General features: G+C 39.5%; 1 protein-coding gene across 1 annotated transcript; it reads right to left on the reverse strand.

The window, feature by feature from the left end:
- Window positions 1–3,831: 3,831 nt before the first annotated feature.
- On the reverse strand, window positions 3,832–14,584 carry LOC122664539 (enolase 1, chloroplastic). Its single transcript, XM_043860388.1, has 8 exons — window positions 14,114–14,584; window positions 7,737–8,044; window positions 7,171–7,325; window positions 6,759–7,076; window positions 5,515–5,661; window positions 5,371–5,421; window positions 4,076–4,180; window positions 3,832–4,041 (listed from the first exon to the last, which is right to left on the reverse strand). Exons 1-7 carry the CDS (start codon window positions 14,533–14,535, stop codon window positions 4,115–4,117), a joined length of 1,467 nt encoding a protein of 488 aa, XP_043716323.1. The 5' UTR covers window positions 14,536–14,584; the 3' UTR covers window positions 3,832–4,041; window positions 4,076–4,114.
- Window positions 14,585–16,785: the final 2,201 nt, after the last annotated feature.

Below are 16,785 nucleotides of genomic sequence, written 5' to 3' on the forward strand. Positions count from 1 at the left end.
TCTGTTGGGTCTTTGGGGTTTGTTATGGAGATTGATGAAAACAGGGCAAATATACAATAACATTGGTGAGAGCTCAAGGTTGAGGGCCAGCTATAGTTGCAACAAAGTGGTGTATACACTACTCTGCATAGGTTGACTATGAATTGGGTTGTAATGTTGTCGGGTAGATATGGTAGGTCAGTTAGGAAAATGGGGTTGATGATCTGAGTCAAGCAAAAGGGTTAATAGGGAGACATGATTGTGTGAAAGGACAATTTGTCCCCCCTTCAGTAGTTGTCGTACCTTTGACAATAACGATTTCAATGATGGGAAAATTGGATGTGGGTCGACCTCGTGGAATATTCTTTGACATTGGTCTTGGTCTTGTTTGGTATCCCCGTGTTAGGGCTCACCTGGGATGGGGAATTAGGGATTGGGGTGGTGGAGGAGAAGGTAGTGCTGGTAGGTTAGTTCTGAGAGTAAGTCCTTAAGTACTCGAATTTCATGGTTGATGGTTCGAGGGTCTGGGGTAGTACCTCTTAAGTAGGGCTGCAAGTTTGGTCCTGTAGACCCAAACCCGCCCTGGCTAGCCTTGAGCCCGAACAGGGCCTGGGCTAAGATTTCTAGCCCTGAGGGCGGGTTAGGGCAAGAAATTCCTGGCCCTGAGTCAGGGTCGGGTCAGGTCGGGTCTGGTCAGGGTTGAGACCTCGGGCTCAACCCGACCCTGATTTTGGCACTGAAGAAATTTCTTTATTTATTAAAAAATAGAAACTATTATTAATATAATCAAGTGCTTAGGGCACTTGGCAGTTTATGTTGTGAAAAACCAATTGCTATCAAAAGGTTTTGGGTTCAAGCCTCCTCTCTCACATCTTCTCTAGACTTGTTATTTTTATTTAATTATTGCAGGGCCAGGTTCATTAGGTCAAACCCGACCCAATCAGGGCCAATCAAGGCGGATTTGGGCTGGGCTTGGCCCGTCAGGGTCAGGATTAGGGTCAAAGTATTTAAGCCCTGAGTCAGGGTCAAGGCGGGCCTGGGCCCAGCTAAGGGGACTCAGGGTTGGGCTAGGGTTTTAAAAAGCCCGGCCCAACCCGACCCTGTTGCAGCCCTAGTCTTAAGAAAGGACCAAAGTGCTCTGAAGTAATACATGTTGATTGGCCATGGATAGAGGAAATGGTTTGTTGTTGATTCACCGATGAGCCTCCAACAACCGCTGCTATGTCTGTCTGCTCTCTGAATCTTAACCTGCATCGGCTTGTTTCGTGATCGATTAGTTCATATTTGTACCAGAATAAGGGAAGTCACTCATAGCGAACTTGCGCCATATACTTTACTCCAGATCTTCATTATCCAGAATAGTACCACGGAGGGGCTTTTTAATGTTCAACATTATCCGACATCGGAGGTAGCTGACCTTTATTTTGTTTTGAAAAATGTTAATGATCGTTGCTTCCTCTGAGTAACCTACCTTAAGTGCCAGTTGAAAAGCCTACTACAGGGAGATCAGTTTTTGAGGTAGGGAATGGGGTTGGATCCAGAAGCTCGTCGAGCTAAAGTCCCAATCATTAGATTCTCTTCATTTTTCCAAAAAGATCAGATTTTGGAGACAGTCCAAGGGCCCTCCATGAGAGCATTTGCAACATCCCGACTATATGTTGTTTAAATCAGAATAAATAACGAAGATCTGCCAACGATGATACTTCAACACCACATATTGTACCAGGCAACGTGAAGGGCATCTATTACCGCTTGACAACAGTATGGTTTTCCGGCAAGCACCAGACCTACAAGAGTATTCTTCCAGCTTTCAGAGATCTCCACCTTAGTTTCATCGTCAATAAGAACCTCCGCCTCTGTGTCTTCTATAGGAGGGTCACATGGATTGGGCAGATCAGGTAATGGAGGTGAGTCATAGGTCTGGTTTCTAGCTTGGGTAAGCTGATGGAGTTCTTCACAGTTCATGATAACCATGTTGAGAAGAACGAAGCAAGAAGAGGGAGAGAGACAAAGTAGTTTAATGGGGGCACGCACACGGTGAAAAAGGTCACACATGAGGCGGAAAGGAGGAAAACCCTAGGGGATGGGATTAGATTCTATAAATTGGAAGCACTGTGAATGCTAATTGGCAACGAAAGGGACTGAGCACAGAGACATTTGTCAACAAGGTGGAAATCCTTGTATGTCATGGTGGGAGGTCTATATGCCATAGATGTATGAATCATATTGGGGACTCAAATCATCTGATGCTGATGTGCCCAGTGGCTCAAACTACATGGATCACCGCGGGGTTATCCCAAATCGCTAAATCGATGGATGCTCGCCGCACAGTCAAGCAAGTTCTACAACAGATGAGCTCTACTTCTGAAGGAATGCGAATAGGGGTTCTTTCACTCAATATCTTATGGAATCTCTGGACTTCCTATTTGGACCTCACAGTTCGACAGAAGGTAACTGCCCTTGGAACTATAATTCGCAAAGCCTCCATCAGTAAAGAGGAGCTACTCCATCATGCAGCACGACTTCATGCTCCTATTTCTTGGAACTCTTCTCCTATGGGGTCTTATAATTTTAATATTGATGGAGCAAGTAAAGGAACCCTTGGGTTGGCAGGTATCGGTGGAGTATGTTGTGATGCCACGAGACACCCTATTTTGTGCTTTGTTGCAGGCATTGGCTCTAATTATGCAGGTGTGGCTGAAATTGCAACGGTCCGAAGGGCTTTGCATTGGCTTTATCTAAAGGAATTGATAATATTTGCATAGAGAGTGACAACCTCATGATCATCAATATTCAGAAAGGATGTGATCACTCTATTCCTTGGAGAATTCGTCCTCTAGTTTGGGACTGTCTAATTCTTGCCTCTAGATTTGCACATATTTAGTTCTGCCACATTCTACGCGAGGGCAATTTTGTAGCGAATGCATTAGCAGGCTTTCGTTCAGCTCTTCAATCAGATTTTGTTTGGGAGGATTCCTTCCCAAGTTTCATTTCTAATTTTCTGTTTAGTGACTTTTGTAATGTTTATTTCCCTAGGGGATTTCATTTATAAATTCTCTTTACCAAAAAAAATGTCTAATAAGAGCATTCTGCAACCGTTGTTGTGAGCAAATGGTGTTCTCATTTTATGTTCATAAAGGAGGTCAGATTAAAAAGCCCAAATAAAAACATGTGTATTACGACCTCATTACTCCTGAACATGGTGGGAAGAGATATATTAAGGCATTGAAGGCAGTGAAGGCAATGTTATGGTTGTTAATGTGAAAGTATAGAGGGAAGTAGCTCCAATTTTTGGAATAGAAGCCATAAAGGAATGTGGAGTTGTTGAGGTCACATGGTTCAGAGCCTATAGAGTAGCTAAAAAATATGAGAGGAGGTGGGTTGAGTTCAGCAATTATTGAGAAATAATGAGATATGGTTGCAAGAGAAAGGAGGATGGGTCAATGGAGAAGAAAGAGAAGCCAAGGGTGGGGTAGGTGGAAGTGTTTAGAGGAGAAAATAAATAGATGAAACAAATTTGGTCATCTCATCCAAACCAATGCTTGTGCGCACTTTCATTGGCCCCCATGCTGGTGCAAGGCTACACGACCGGTTAACGTTCTCTTGCCCTTCAGTCGCGCCCATCATACATATACTAAGCAAATGGGAGAGTGAGCCCTTACAAAGTACTAACCCATCTTTTTTTCTGTAGGAATTTCCATATTCCAATAGCAAAAGATCAGCAGTACCTTTAAACTTAAGCAAGAGCACAACCAATCAGGCAAAGAAATTGCAATGGAAGCCTGAGAAACTACAAATGCGTATATAGGCAGGTGGAAAAGGCTGAATTCAACCAGATACAAGATTTCCATCTTAATGACAAGATAAATAATTTTTTTTAAAAACTTCAGAAATAAATGCGAAATCAAAGAACACAAAATCACTTCTAACACCATCTATGCCGATTAATTAAACCAATTAGCTTCATTGTCTCGCTAGATGTAATTCAACTCATGGTTAAGTCCTCTAGCCCATTACATAATCTAATGCCTTCATCATACATTGGGCCAGTTTGACCAGTACCTTTTTTTTTTTGGTGAATAAGTTTGACCAGTACCTTATTTCCATTAAAACTGTTGACTCATCCTGAGTCTTGCTAAGGAGATCTGAATGCTTCCCCAGCATAGCGCACGTTACCAAGTTCCTCTTCAATGCGCAGAAGCTGCATCAAGGATTAGATGATTCATGGTCAAAAAAGAAAAATATTCTGGAAATATTCATTGATCAAGAAAATGAATAATATTAAGAACATCATAAGAAAAAATAAAAAATAATAGAATTGAATTACAGAGATTTCATAATTATACATAGAATAATACCAATCCCAGAGCAGTTTTTGATATAGAAATAGAGATGAGATAAAGAGGTTTCATGACATCAGTGTACCATTCATGACAAGTCTCACTGAGGTGGTGGTTATTTGAGGACATCACTCACAACCATACCAAGCCTCTCTAAAGACTTCCCTAGGTTCAGTTAATCCTGGTTGTTTGGACACACAACTCAAACAGAGCCTTGAAGGTACATTAGCAATTTCCCACAATAATTCTTCAACTATTGGTCCTTTCTAGCACTATATTTTCATTAGATGACATCAAACTAGAAAATAAATACATTTCTAGTACTATGAGATATAAGTCTATACATGCCACACATTTCTAAGCCAAGAACCAATGCAAATGGATAATCTTAGTCATACAGAACCTAGCATCTTTTTTTATTTATTTATATTGATGCCCTTTTGTTAAATTACTAAGAATGTCACTGATCGGATTGTAAGATCATTTTTCCATACCACTTTGGGCTATAATTCCTTGCCGAGGTCAAACCACTCAACAGGATGTACAAGCAACGAGCAGTTGTTTTTCGTGTTACACTACGGGTGGGTGGCTGAGAACCATAGCTGGGTGCATTGCTGAGATTACATTCGTTGGACTCACCAGGACAGTTTCTAAAAACTTGGGATTACTTCAAAAAAAAAAAAAAAAAAAAAAGCATCCCAGTTAACAAGGCTCTCACTACTGCAGGGTCTGGGAGGGTCAAATGTGCACAGCCTAGAGGCTGTTTCCAAGTTTTGAACCCAAAAACCAACAGGTAACAATAGCACAACCTAACCGTTGCACCAAGGCTCAGCCACTATTATTATACAACATAAGTCAAATCCAATGGCACTCAAATTATATAAATAAAAGGGTCTTAGCAGTCCAAATGTCTTCCTTCTGTTGATCCTTCAAGGAATAGATTAGGTTTATTTCAAATGCTTGGGTGCACTTATAGTTTGGTTTTTTCTCAGTTAGTAAACAAAGCATATATTCATTGCACCTAACAGTAAAATAAAGAGGTAATGGTTACCTGATTATATTTAGCCAACCGCTCACTTCGGCAGGGAGCTCCTGTTTTTATCTGTAAGTAGTTTGCAAGATTAGCTCTAAAGCATCAAAGGAAGCATGCACAAGAAATTACCTATTGAGATTGAGCCAGAAGAGTAAGCCTAACCTGTCCACTTGCCAAGCCAACAGAGAGATCTGCAATAAAGTTATCTTCCGTCTCACCACTTCGGTGGCTGACCATCACACCCCAGCCCGCAGCTTTTGAGTCAAGAGCTGCTTGAATGGATTCTGTGACTGTGCCAATTTGGTTAACCTGCAACAGATTGTGCATTGATGAATTCCCAACATGGTATATAAATAAAACTGATAACAAACCATGCAGAGAACATATGTTGAATATTGCTGTATGAATCAGTTTGTACTGGAATAAACAATCAACAACTTCCACCATACTATATGGCATTGATAAAGATTATTGCCGTCTGAATTATCTTAAGTTTCAGTTTTGGAGATAAGCCCTCTGTAAGTCCTTGCACTACAACTAAGCTGTCATTGATGACTACATTAATCTGTGATTATGCTTGTACCGCAGAAACCACTGTGTATGCATTCTACCAATGAAACAATAATATAAAATGTGTGAATTCACTTTCTGATTTTTTTTGATAAGTTCATTTTCTGATGCTCTCTCAAACATTCCCAACTTTTTCTGAGGGATTTGCTAATGTTCCTAATTGAAGACCCTAGTTTTCCTCTCATCCAACATCCAACCAACATTCACTGATTGCAAATTCGAACCCTCCAATCAATCACCACATCCTCAATTACAAATAGAATCCAAAAATACACCAATTTGGTAGTTTCAATTTCCCCTTGAATGCATCTGATTGGAGTCATTGGACAACCAATAAACAGGAAATTTTTTCCTTTTGTTTTCCCCCTGATGAGTTTACTAGATCTTTAGCATTCACAGTGCCCAGGGTGGCCTACCAAAATTAGATGGAGGATAAATGGAAACGTAGGGTTTCATGATGTTACAAGCTGCCGCCACCTATTTCTCCTCCTGACGCTTTTTTTTTTTTTTTGATTGCCTTTTCAAATGTAAAATGAGCAGAAAGTACAAAAAACAGGAATGTAAAATTTTTTATTATATTGATTGAAGGTATGGAAAGTTCAATTGTTGGGTTCCCTATTTTATGCCCAAGACTGAAATCTTTCCCTTACTTTATTTTACTTCAGGTTATTTTACATCGAAACAAATGGATCCTGAATGTCCCAAGCTAGGACTAGGGGAAAGATTATCTATCTATAAAGTAAGAACCTGAGAACTTGAAAAGAAAACACAGTAGCTCAATGGTTAGTAAATGAAAAACAGAAGTACTGTATGGGACATTAACTATAGACACTAACCTTTAATAGCAGGGCATTGCAAGCCTTCTTTTGGATTCCCTCAGCAATTCTCTTTGGATTTGTAACCAACAAGTCATCTCCAACAAGTTGGATATCAACTGTAGACTGTAGTGAAGCCCATGAGGTCCAATCGTCCTGATCAAAGGGATCTTCGATGGAAACAATTGGAAAGTCTCTGATAAATTCTTTGTACAATTCACATAGGCTTTGTGCCGTGTGAACATGAGCTCCATCATTTGGCTGCTTCTTAAAATTTAGATCATACTTCCCATTTTTTGTGAAGAATTCTGAAGCTGCAACATCCATTCCTATCTTTATCTGCATCATCCATTTTGAGATTACTTATAAAATTTGAAGAGAAGATAACCCAAGATAAGATGGCAAAAGCGAATCATCAGTTCTAGTTACCTACCTTTCCTGTGTAACCAGCCTTTTCAATTGCATCAATGAGCAAAACCAATCCTTCCCTGTTGTCCTGAACATTGGGGGCAAATCCGCCCTCATCTCCAACATTGCATGCATCTTGTCCATATTTTGCCTTGATGATGCCCTTCAATATATGATATACTGTTTCCACACAGATCATCTAAAATAGTCACCTCATCACATATTTTACAATAACAGGACACCATTCCACAATGACCTATTAGGGTGGTGTAAAGAAACCACCTCCTGAATAGCGTTAAAATTAATAACTGCCACCCACACAATGGTCACTACTAAAAAGGCAAACTGCCTCAGTTTTAAATAGTTGATTACAGCATCCAGATTTTCTTACCAATGATATAGAACACAGGATATCAGATGGTTAGAATCAAGTGATGAGACTTTTTGAGCCATTTCCTCGTGGTGCAATGATTAATGGCCCAACCAACAGATACCTAACCATCTGAGCATGTACAGGGATGGAACCCAACATGAGGACAAAAGAAAAGTATCAATCCAAAATCACCATTAATATAAGTATGAATATGGTACCTTCACTACCCATGCACAATGCCTCAGCAAACGAAGCTGCACCAACTGGTAGTATCATGAATTCTTGCATGGCTAAATTATTGCCAGCATGGCTTCCCCCATTTATGACATTGAAAGCTGGAACTGGCATAACAAGTTCCTTTGTTCTGGCCAATTCTTGAATGTGCTTATATAGAGGCACTCCCTTTGCTCCTGCCCCAGCCCTACAGACACTTAAGGATACTCCTAGAATGGCATTAGCCCCAAATTTTGATTTATTTGGAGTTCCATCAAACTCTAGCATGATAGCATCAACATCAGCTTGATTCCTGAGCAAAATAAAAGAGGGGCATAAATGTCAGACACAATTTACCGACAAAATCGACAGCTTGTGCACAAAAGTAGGAAAAAATGCCTAAGTTTTTTTGAAAAAAAATGCAACATATTGTAAAACTAGGCTAGTACAGAACTGAGTAAATATTAAGGGTCGAAAGCTAAACTAAAATATTTTCACATTTGCCCCCAGATCATACACAAGACTCAAATTCACTAACTTAAATTACTTATTGGACCTATAATTTTGGTTCTTTCTAATGATGCAGATTCATCACCGAAATAGGCTTTCTTTATTAGGAATACGTCTAGGTTTGGGTTCATACATGTTGGGCCTTTGATCCCATGGGTTTTCAATGTAATAGGTCACATTTATGTACCTAAAATATGGGTAATACGGTTGCATACGCAATTATATGTTTTAATTCCTTAGTTTTTATTTTTATGTAATTAGTGGTCATGTGACTAGTTAATTGTAATGTAAGTTGGGCTGGATTAGGACTCTATAAGTCCAGCCATGTTTTGAGTCTATTTTCTTCAGTATTTCAGTTTCTTAATCAGTTTAAGTTACCTAATAGGTTAAGGATTGGGCTACGCCTTTCCTTTTTAGTGGAGGAGTCTATTTTTGAGTCTTTTATATAAAGCTGTAAGGGGGGCAAACATTGAACACGAATTTTGATATTAATGAAAAGCTTTTTCTGCTTTTATTCTCCATTGAAGATTTTGTCTTGTTTTTTATCAAGGCTGGTGGAATCGGTGTTTGATCCAATCAACACCTTGCGGTGGGAAGCCCGGGTGGTTCGTTTGAAGGAATCGGTGTTCAATCCGATTGACACCTTGCGGTGGGAAGCCCAGGTGGTTCGTTCAAGCTCTCTATGTTCTCCATTGGTGTTCTACATTCAAGTTCTGGTTTTTATTCAAGGATCTTCAGTCAAACAAGCTGTTGCCCAAGAAAGTCTGCAACAACTGTAAGTTTGAATCATCCCAAACCCTAACCATTCTTCTTCTAAATCCTCTAAACAACTAAACCCTAGAATCCTCTCCATCTTTTAACCCTTTTCACTCCATTCACTTCACAGACCAATCCAGCCATAGAAACAGCCCCATTCTTTGATCGAATCTCCCTCTCACCCATTGGGAAACTCGATCCAAGTTTGGATCAATTCTGCCCATCCAAACCTTAATAATTCCATTCCCCTCTCTTTCACAAAACCCAAACCCTAAGTACAAAACCTTGCTGCCGAGCCTATAAACAGTCGTTGCTCTGTTACCGGTTAACGTAACCTCACTGGAAGACTCCTACTTGCTGCCTAGACCAAACCCTACCATCAAACCCTAACCCTAATTTGACCAAAATCACCTATTTTGACCTAGTGGAACTACCTGTTCAGAACAGATCCTGGCTATTGGTTCCTAGTTTGATTATTCAAACCTAGATCCTGGTTAGTGGTTCCTAGTTTTGATTATTTAAACCTAGGACTACATTATCTAGCTATCACCAGATCTCTCTACTGGCTCATGTTGTCAGTCAAGTCTGACTTCTCAATATGGGAAAATATCAAAATATTTCTTTTATATAGATAAGGTAATGAAAACTTATTTGTACCATAGACAACCCGTAGAAGACGTCAACAAACACAAACACTATACATGGCATCATGAACCTGAGAATACAAAGAACTCTAAAGGAAATGGTTGGGCTGTGTCGTGTCACTTATCGTAGACGCCCCCCTACAATGCAACCAACAGTAATGCAAATCAGCCTCTAAGATAAAACAGCCCGATGGCATCTGTTAATAGTCGTGCACAGCCCATTGGTTTCAAAATTGAAATCCATTGAATAAAGCAATACCCATCGCAACCGTTGCAATTCTTGAGAAAGAGAATCCATGAGTTGATGTGTTTTGGTACCGAGATGAGAGAGATATAACCCAAGGTGGATGGTGCAGTAACGGGCAGCCAGTAACGTATGTCTGTTCCCCTTCTCTCTCCTCTCATTGTCTTTTAAAACGCAATAACAGAAAAGGAAGAAATTCACTCACCTTCCACTCACTGAGAGAGATTCCTCCTCTCCATCCACTTATACATGGCCTATGAGAGAGGTTCTCGCATTCCACTTACCCCAACATACCAATAGGGTAGTAATGATGATTGAAGTTGAAAAATAAATAAATAAGTAAACTAACAACCAATGAGTCAAACGGTAAGACCAACATGTGAAACAAAACCGATGACTACATGCAACCCTTAACAGCCGTTGTAACTGCAATTCTTAAAAGATTATAATTAGAGAAAAAAAGAAAGGGAGATAAAAAATAATGGGCCCATGCAATTACAAAAAAAAAATCTCACATTGTTGGCGTCAGCATCTCTTCATTCCATTACTACCCACTTTCTCTCTCTCCTTTCAACATGAAAGTCATATACACGTTCCGAGTTTTATAAAAGAGACATACTCTGATGTAGGTTTGATAGGCTGGAAAAGAACAACACTAACACACCTACTGAAATCCAGAATCACAGTGACTACAATTCAACAAAATATATGATCAGAATACGGAATCAACACTATCTCCTAATCTAACCAATGGATGGTGCTGATATTATAAACGAAGGATGGTCTCTTAGGGTTGAATATGCACCTAAAATCTTAGGTTCATCCACTGGTTGGATAGAGAAAAACAGACAATAACAGAATTAGAAAGTTATGAAGAAACTAATGTGGCTTTCGATCCAGCAATCTGATGAGCCTCAAACTTGGATCGAATGTAGCAGGGAAAGAAGGGAATAACATATCAACAGCTCAGAACAGACCAAGGGTTGGATATTCTGGAATCAAAGACTAAAGCTCAGAACATGATGGTGTAAAACAGAGCCTATCGCAGACACTAAACCAGGCTGAAAATATCAGAAGTAATTAGGACATTGAAGAACAGAATCATTTAATTAAGGGAAAATTACATCCCCCTCCCCTGTACTACGGCCTAATTACACCTTCCTCCCCTTTAGTTTTCCCAATTACACCCAAAGCCCCTCTGGCTGACGGTGTTAACCTGCTGTTAGTTATTGTTTGAAAAAACTATTTTACCCTTGTTCTAAAACACCACAAATAGAATTACAATGATACCCTTTTCATCATTTTCAACCTAAAACACCATTTCTTTCCTCCTTCACCGCCACCACTGCCGCCGCCACCTCCTCCTCCTCCTCCTCCACTGCCAACACCACCACCACTGCCACCATTGCCGCTGCCTCCTCCACCGCCTCTGTTCTGAGTGTTTATAGTGTTGTTCAAACGAAAATCAGAGGATCAGAGAGAAATTACAGAGAGAACAAATAAGAAGATATTAGAGGAGAAAGAAAGGGATCGATTGGTTAGATCACTGAAGGTTGCTGCTGGAAGGACTAAAACATCAGAAACCCCACCACCGCTGCAACCTCCATCCTGCTCACATAAAAAAAACCTGTGGACCTCTGGTTCTGCCCACCTGCTGTGGTAGGGGTGGGTTGGGTCGGGGAAGGGTTAGTTGCACTTCAAGACTGCTAGGGACCCCAAAAAGACCTGCTATTCTTCTTCTTTCTCATCCACCATTGAACCAGTTTAGTTTCTGAAACTTATTTCTTCCGTGCGCGTACGTACTCCATTGAATCTGGTTATTTGATCTGAGTTTCTGTTGGCTGATTATCTCCTTTAATTCTGCCTAAGTTCTACTACTATTTTAGTCATTAAAGATCCAATCTTTTACTGATTTCCACGGAGTAGTCCTTCAAGTCAAGCTTCCTGATTTTCTTGAGTTTTAAAACTGAAAATTTCAAATCTGGTTTTAGGATCAGCCATCGGATTTGGTGCTTGATTGCATTTTACTTTTTAAATCTGATTTTGACATTGATTCCTTAGAGTCCTATATCTAAAATTTAAAACCCATAGTTGAATCGGACTCTTATTCCCTAATTCTAACTGAACTAAGTTCAAACTTGAAATAATGAAAAAACAATTGATATGAAACCCTAAAATATGCATACTCCTCAGCCTATCTCAGCTTGAAATCCCAGTTCTCTAAGTTAATCTTGGTCGTGAGTTCAAAAAAGTTTGATTCAATGTCAAAATCAGAGGTTGAAGCAGCAGGGTGGGGGCGAAGTTGCAGGAAAGGGGTTGGAGGAGGAGGAAGAAGAAGAAGAAGAAGGGTAAAAGAGTCTATTTACAAGGACCCAGGGTTAGTTTGCGGACTAAATCAAAAAGGGTAAAAGGGTCACCTCACAAGAACCCAAGGTTAGTTTGGGATTATGAAAAATCTTACTACGCCATGTCAGCACTTAACAGATGGATGCTAACAGCAGGGGTGTAATAGTATTTTTTTTTCAAAGTAGAGGGGAGGGGTATCTAATTGGGGAAAATGCAGGGGAAAAAGATGTAATTAGGCCAAAGTACAGGGGAGGGGTATGTAATTTTCCCTTTAGTTAAATAAACAATAAAACAGTACTGTATTACCTGGATGTCAAACTCGATATTGAGGAACTTCAGCTGAGGTATCGCTGGACTTGTTTGAATAAAAGAAATAAATAGAAAAGAAGACGAAGGAAGAAGAAAGGAGGGATAGGGAAGGGTCTCTCACCCATGGTCTCTCATCATACATTGTCTCCCACAGAAATTAACTCACTCAGCACACAAGGCAAAGCTCATTCTTCCAACATCAATAACCGATGGGGATGTCTCCCCCTTTCTTCTACTTATAAGTAAAGTACACAATTACAAAGTAAATCTCTGCATGCGTGGGAGAGCTGGACAGCAAAAAGAAAATCCTAGATTGCTATTACAATGAAAGGAAATCTACTTTCTAAAAGAGAAAAACTGAGATTATAAACTACAACAACACAACAACAATGGGCCCAAGTGTGGGCCTGTTTAAGACACAAATCGATGGAATTATGCTGCATCACACACTCTCTCTTTGCAAAACCAACTAAACTTATTTGTACCGCAGACAACTTGTATAATGCGTCAACAAACACGAACAATGTACACAACAACATGAACCTGAGAAAACATGAAGCTCTAAAGGAAATGGTTGGGCTGATTCGTGTCAATCGACACCATCCTATCCTTAAAGACCACAGACAAACCACCCCCTATGGTGCAACCGGGAGGTGTGAATCGGCCTCCAAGATAAAACAGCTCGATGGCATTCGCTAGCAGACGTGCACTCGCATACTGCATCCCTTCAAGTACTTCAAGGTTGTGCTCCATTGGAAAAACAACAAGACTATGAATAGAGAAAGAACAAGAAAAAACAAAGGGTTGAGATTGTCTTCGAAAACTATTAGAGAAATGGGTTGAACCTCCTCTATTAATAGAGAAACAAGAGACACCACTAAAGGCTGTCTCCAAAAGGCATGCCCAAAAACCATGTCTTTTCTCATTAGACATGTGTTGATGACCATTCAGATATGTCTTCCAATAGTAACACATATTGGTCACTTTAAATGCCTATTAAACAACAATAAACTCAGCCTTATCTCAATTTAATGGGGTTGGCTACACGGATCCAAACAAAAAGGAAAATGAGGTCTAACCAGAAAGAGGGAATGAGGATATGGGGAAAAGAGAGATGGGAAATGAAAACTGAAAAATGACAGATAAAGACTTGAAAAAAACAAGAGATGGAAGTAAGAGGCATAATCCTCCAACACAATTTTAAAATAATAAATAATATTTTGAATCAGTTTAAAGCCATTTAAAATCTCCACACTCAATCAAACCAGCCTTCTGGCTCGCAAGTCCTCGATGCAGGAACTCAAATCTAGTTTTTAGTGAGTGACTCAGCCCAAAACTGGTAAAATCTAATATTGACGTAAACCAGTTGCTTAGAAAATCATTCCACTGAATTGGATCTTTCTACTTCCTTGATAAATAATGAATAAAAGTAACTATTCTAACTTCTAACCAAATCATAGGGCTATTAACAACAATAAGTGAATTGCAAATTCAATTTTCTAGTTAAATCAAGACAAACGTTAGTAGAATTCCAGCAAGAGATCAATAAAAATCCATGCATTTGTGAATTCACCTGACATCAACACCGATTAGCTTCCGGGCCAAGACCTCATTTATGTTTTTGACGGCATTAAGAACACCTTTTCCGCCATAAACACTCTTGTCTCCATCCCTGAGCTCCAAGGCCTCGTAGATCCCAGTGGAAGCTCCACTGGGAACTGCAGATCTATAGAGATCATCGGTGACAAGATCAACCTCAACGGTTGGATTACCTCTGCTATCAATGATCTGTCTCGCCTTCACAGACTTGACGGCGAACTCCTTGGCAACTTTTACCGTCGACGGAGCGACGGCCACTGAACTCCGGATGGTCAAAGGACGAGGCTTTCGAGAAGAAATGGATGAGATTGAAGTGGAAGAGGAAGATACAGATGGAATTTTAGAGGAAAATAAGGGCTTTTGGAAAAGGTTGTTAGGTTTGCTTGTTAGAGCCATTTTTGCTGGAGATGTCGGAACAGCTTCTTAGGGGAGAGAGACAGAGAGATAGACAAGTGTAGGGTTTTTTATATGGACCGGAGGAGAGAGAGTTTCATTTCATGGAGAAGTCCGTCATTGGGCGATGGAAACAAAGCAGAGAAGTGTCAAGCATGTATTTCGCAGGGGTTTTTGGTAGCTCTGGACGTTAATACTTGGTGCCACGGTGCCACCACACCACTCGACACAGACACTGGCGGAGAGGGTGGGTTGGTGAGCATGTGCTTTATTTTTGTTAGCCATGTCACATGGTCCATGTGGGACCTGCAAGTCCTTTTGCTAGAGTGAATTCCAAACGAGTTTTGATTTACAAAGGAAGACAAGAATGGTCAGATTAACATGCACAACCCTCTCCAACTACTTGCACGCATCCTAATACCTGCCAACACCTAGAATGTGTGTCCAAATCCACCCGTCATTGATGGGTGGTTGGAGAAGAGTTGGAATTCATTACGATCTTTTTCCCCTAATAATGGAATCATTTTCTCCCTGCAGATGAACCATTGAAAAACCAAAGTCACTCAAGTGAACAGAAGAAAATTATGCCAATCACTTTCAATATTGTCATTACAAAAGTTGCACAAAGGATTAATAAAGAGAAAATCCATGCACCTAACTTTACAACTAATCACACCTACCAAAACCATCTAAAAAAATTTGAAATTTGGAATATACTCAGATGCCAAATAAAATCCAATCCTTTCTTAGCCTATATTTTGTAGCTTCTCCAAAAGGGATAAAAACAGGCATCGATAGTTGCAATAGGATTACATGGAACACGATAGATTGTCCTAGGTAGCTACATCAGTTGAAAACAAAGAATGAATAATGGTTGGGTATAGATTTCATTTCATAAAAATTAATGCAGATACTAAGTTAATAGAGAGAAAAGTCATGAATATAGAATGTATACAGGATTGCGATGGTCAGCTGGTTAGGGAAACCCCAAGCATTGCTAAAGTTTTTGCTTTGCATTTTCGTTCTATTTTACCACCACCAATCTCTTAGCCTTGTTTTCATGGCAAGTTTGTTCTCCCCGGCCAGTTATTTCTCCTCTTGAGAATAATGAAGTGACTTCTCTCCCTTCTGTGGATGAGATTAAAGAATCTGTTTTCAGTGTTGGTACTTACAAAACATCTGGTTTTGATGGAACCTCTGCTATTTTTATCATAGTTATTGGGATTAATTCATGCAGACATTGAGCACTTTGTTTATAGCTTTTTTTCTAATTTGTAATTAGTGTATAGTATGGTATTAATCACACTATTCTTACTCTAATTCCCGAAAAAGATAAAGCTCTCTCACTTGAAGATTTTAGATCAATCAGCTTGTGTGTAGTAGCTTATAAGATTGTATCAAACTAGTTGCTAGATAGTCACAAAAATTTTTTGATCGATTTATTTCTCCATTTTAATCGGTCTTTGTGAATGGTCGACTAATATCTAATAACATCATTATTGCACATGAGATATTTCATTATCTAAGACCTTGCAAAGACAAATGTGGAGGGTGGCCATTAAGCTTGATATGTCTAAGGCTTATGACCAATTGGAATGGAGCTTTGTTCGTGCCATTTTTGAATTTTTAGGTTTTTCCAATCATTGGTGTGATCTTATTTGTTTCTTAATGTCCTCTGTTTCATATTCTATTAAACTTAAAGGTGAGGCTTTTGCATATTTTGAACCCTCTTGTTGTATCCGACAAGGATGTCCACTTAGCTCTTATGTTTTCATTTTAGCTATGGAAGGTTTATCTCGTTTGTTATCGGCCTACCGAGATTTGAAGTTTTTCAGAGGGATTAAAATTCTAGATATGCTCTTGAAATTACTCATCTCTTATTCGTTGATGACACTTTCATTTTCTGTTGTGCAAATTTAGAGGATATTACTACTACTCATGCAATTCTCCATCTTTTTCAAGACCTTACTGGCCAACAAGTCAATTTTAATAAAAATGAAGTTTTCTTCAGCAAGAATACCCCTGATGTCCTTCGCCGACAAATCTGTTAGACTTTGGGTATGAAAGAGATGACTTGTGCCTCTCTTTATATTGGATCTCCACTAATTGTTACTAGAGAAAAATACATCCCTCCAAAGACTAGTGGATAGTTGGTTCAATGGAAATTGCCACTTTTATATCAAGCTAGTAGATTGGTCCATATTAAATCAATGTTGAGTTCAATCCCAACATATCTTATTTCATGTTTTGTGC

This window comes from Telopea speciosissima, chromosome 6 (assembly GCF_018873765.1).
Source record: "Telopea speciosissima isolate NSW1024214 ecotype Mountain lineage chromosome 6, Tspe_v1, whole genome shotgun sequence".
NCBI classification, from domain to species: domain Eukaryota; kingdom Viridiplantae; phylum Streptophyta; class Magnoliopsida; order Proteales; family Proteaceae; genus Telopea; species Telopea speciosissima.

What these genes read in the sequence shown, in the direction of transcription:
- LOC122664539 (XM_043860388.1), bottom strand. Translation starts at nt 14,535, where the DNA reads ATGGCTCTAACAAGCAAACCTAACAACCTTTTCCAAAAGCCCTTATTT. An exon ending in AGGCTGGTTACACAGGAAAG is followed by an intron (nt 7,077 to 7,170) that starts GTAGGTAACTAG and finishes TGGATGATGCAG; the next exon opens with ATAAAGATAGGAATGGATGT. An exon ending in GCAATGCCCTGCTATTAAAG is followed by an intron (nt 5,662 to 6,758) that starts GTTAGTGTCTAT and finishes AATCTGTTGCAG; the next exon opens with GTTAACCAAATTGGCACAGT.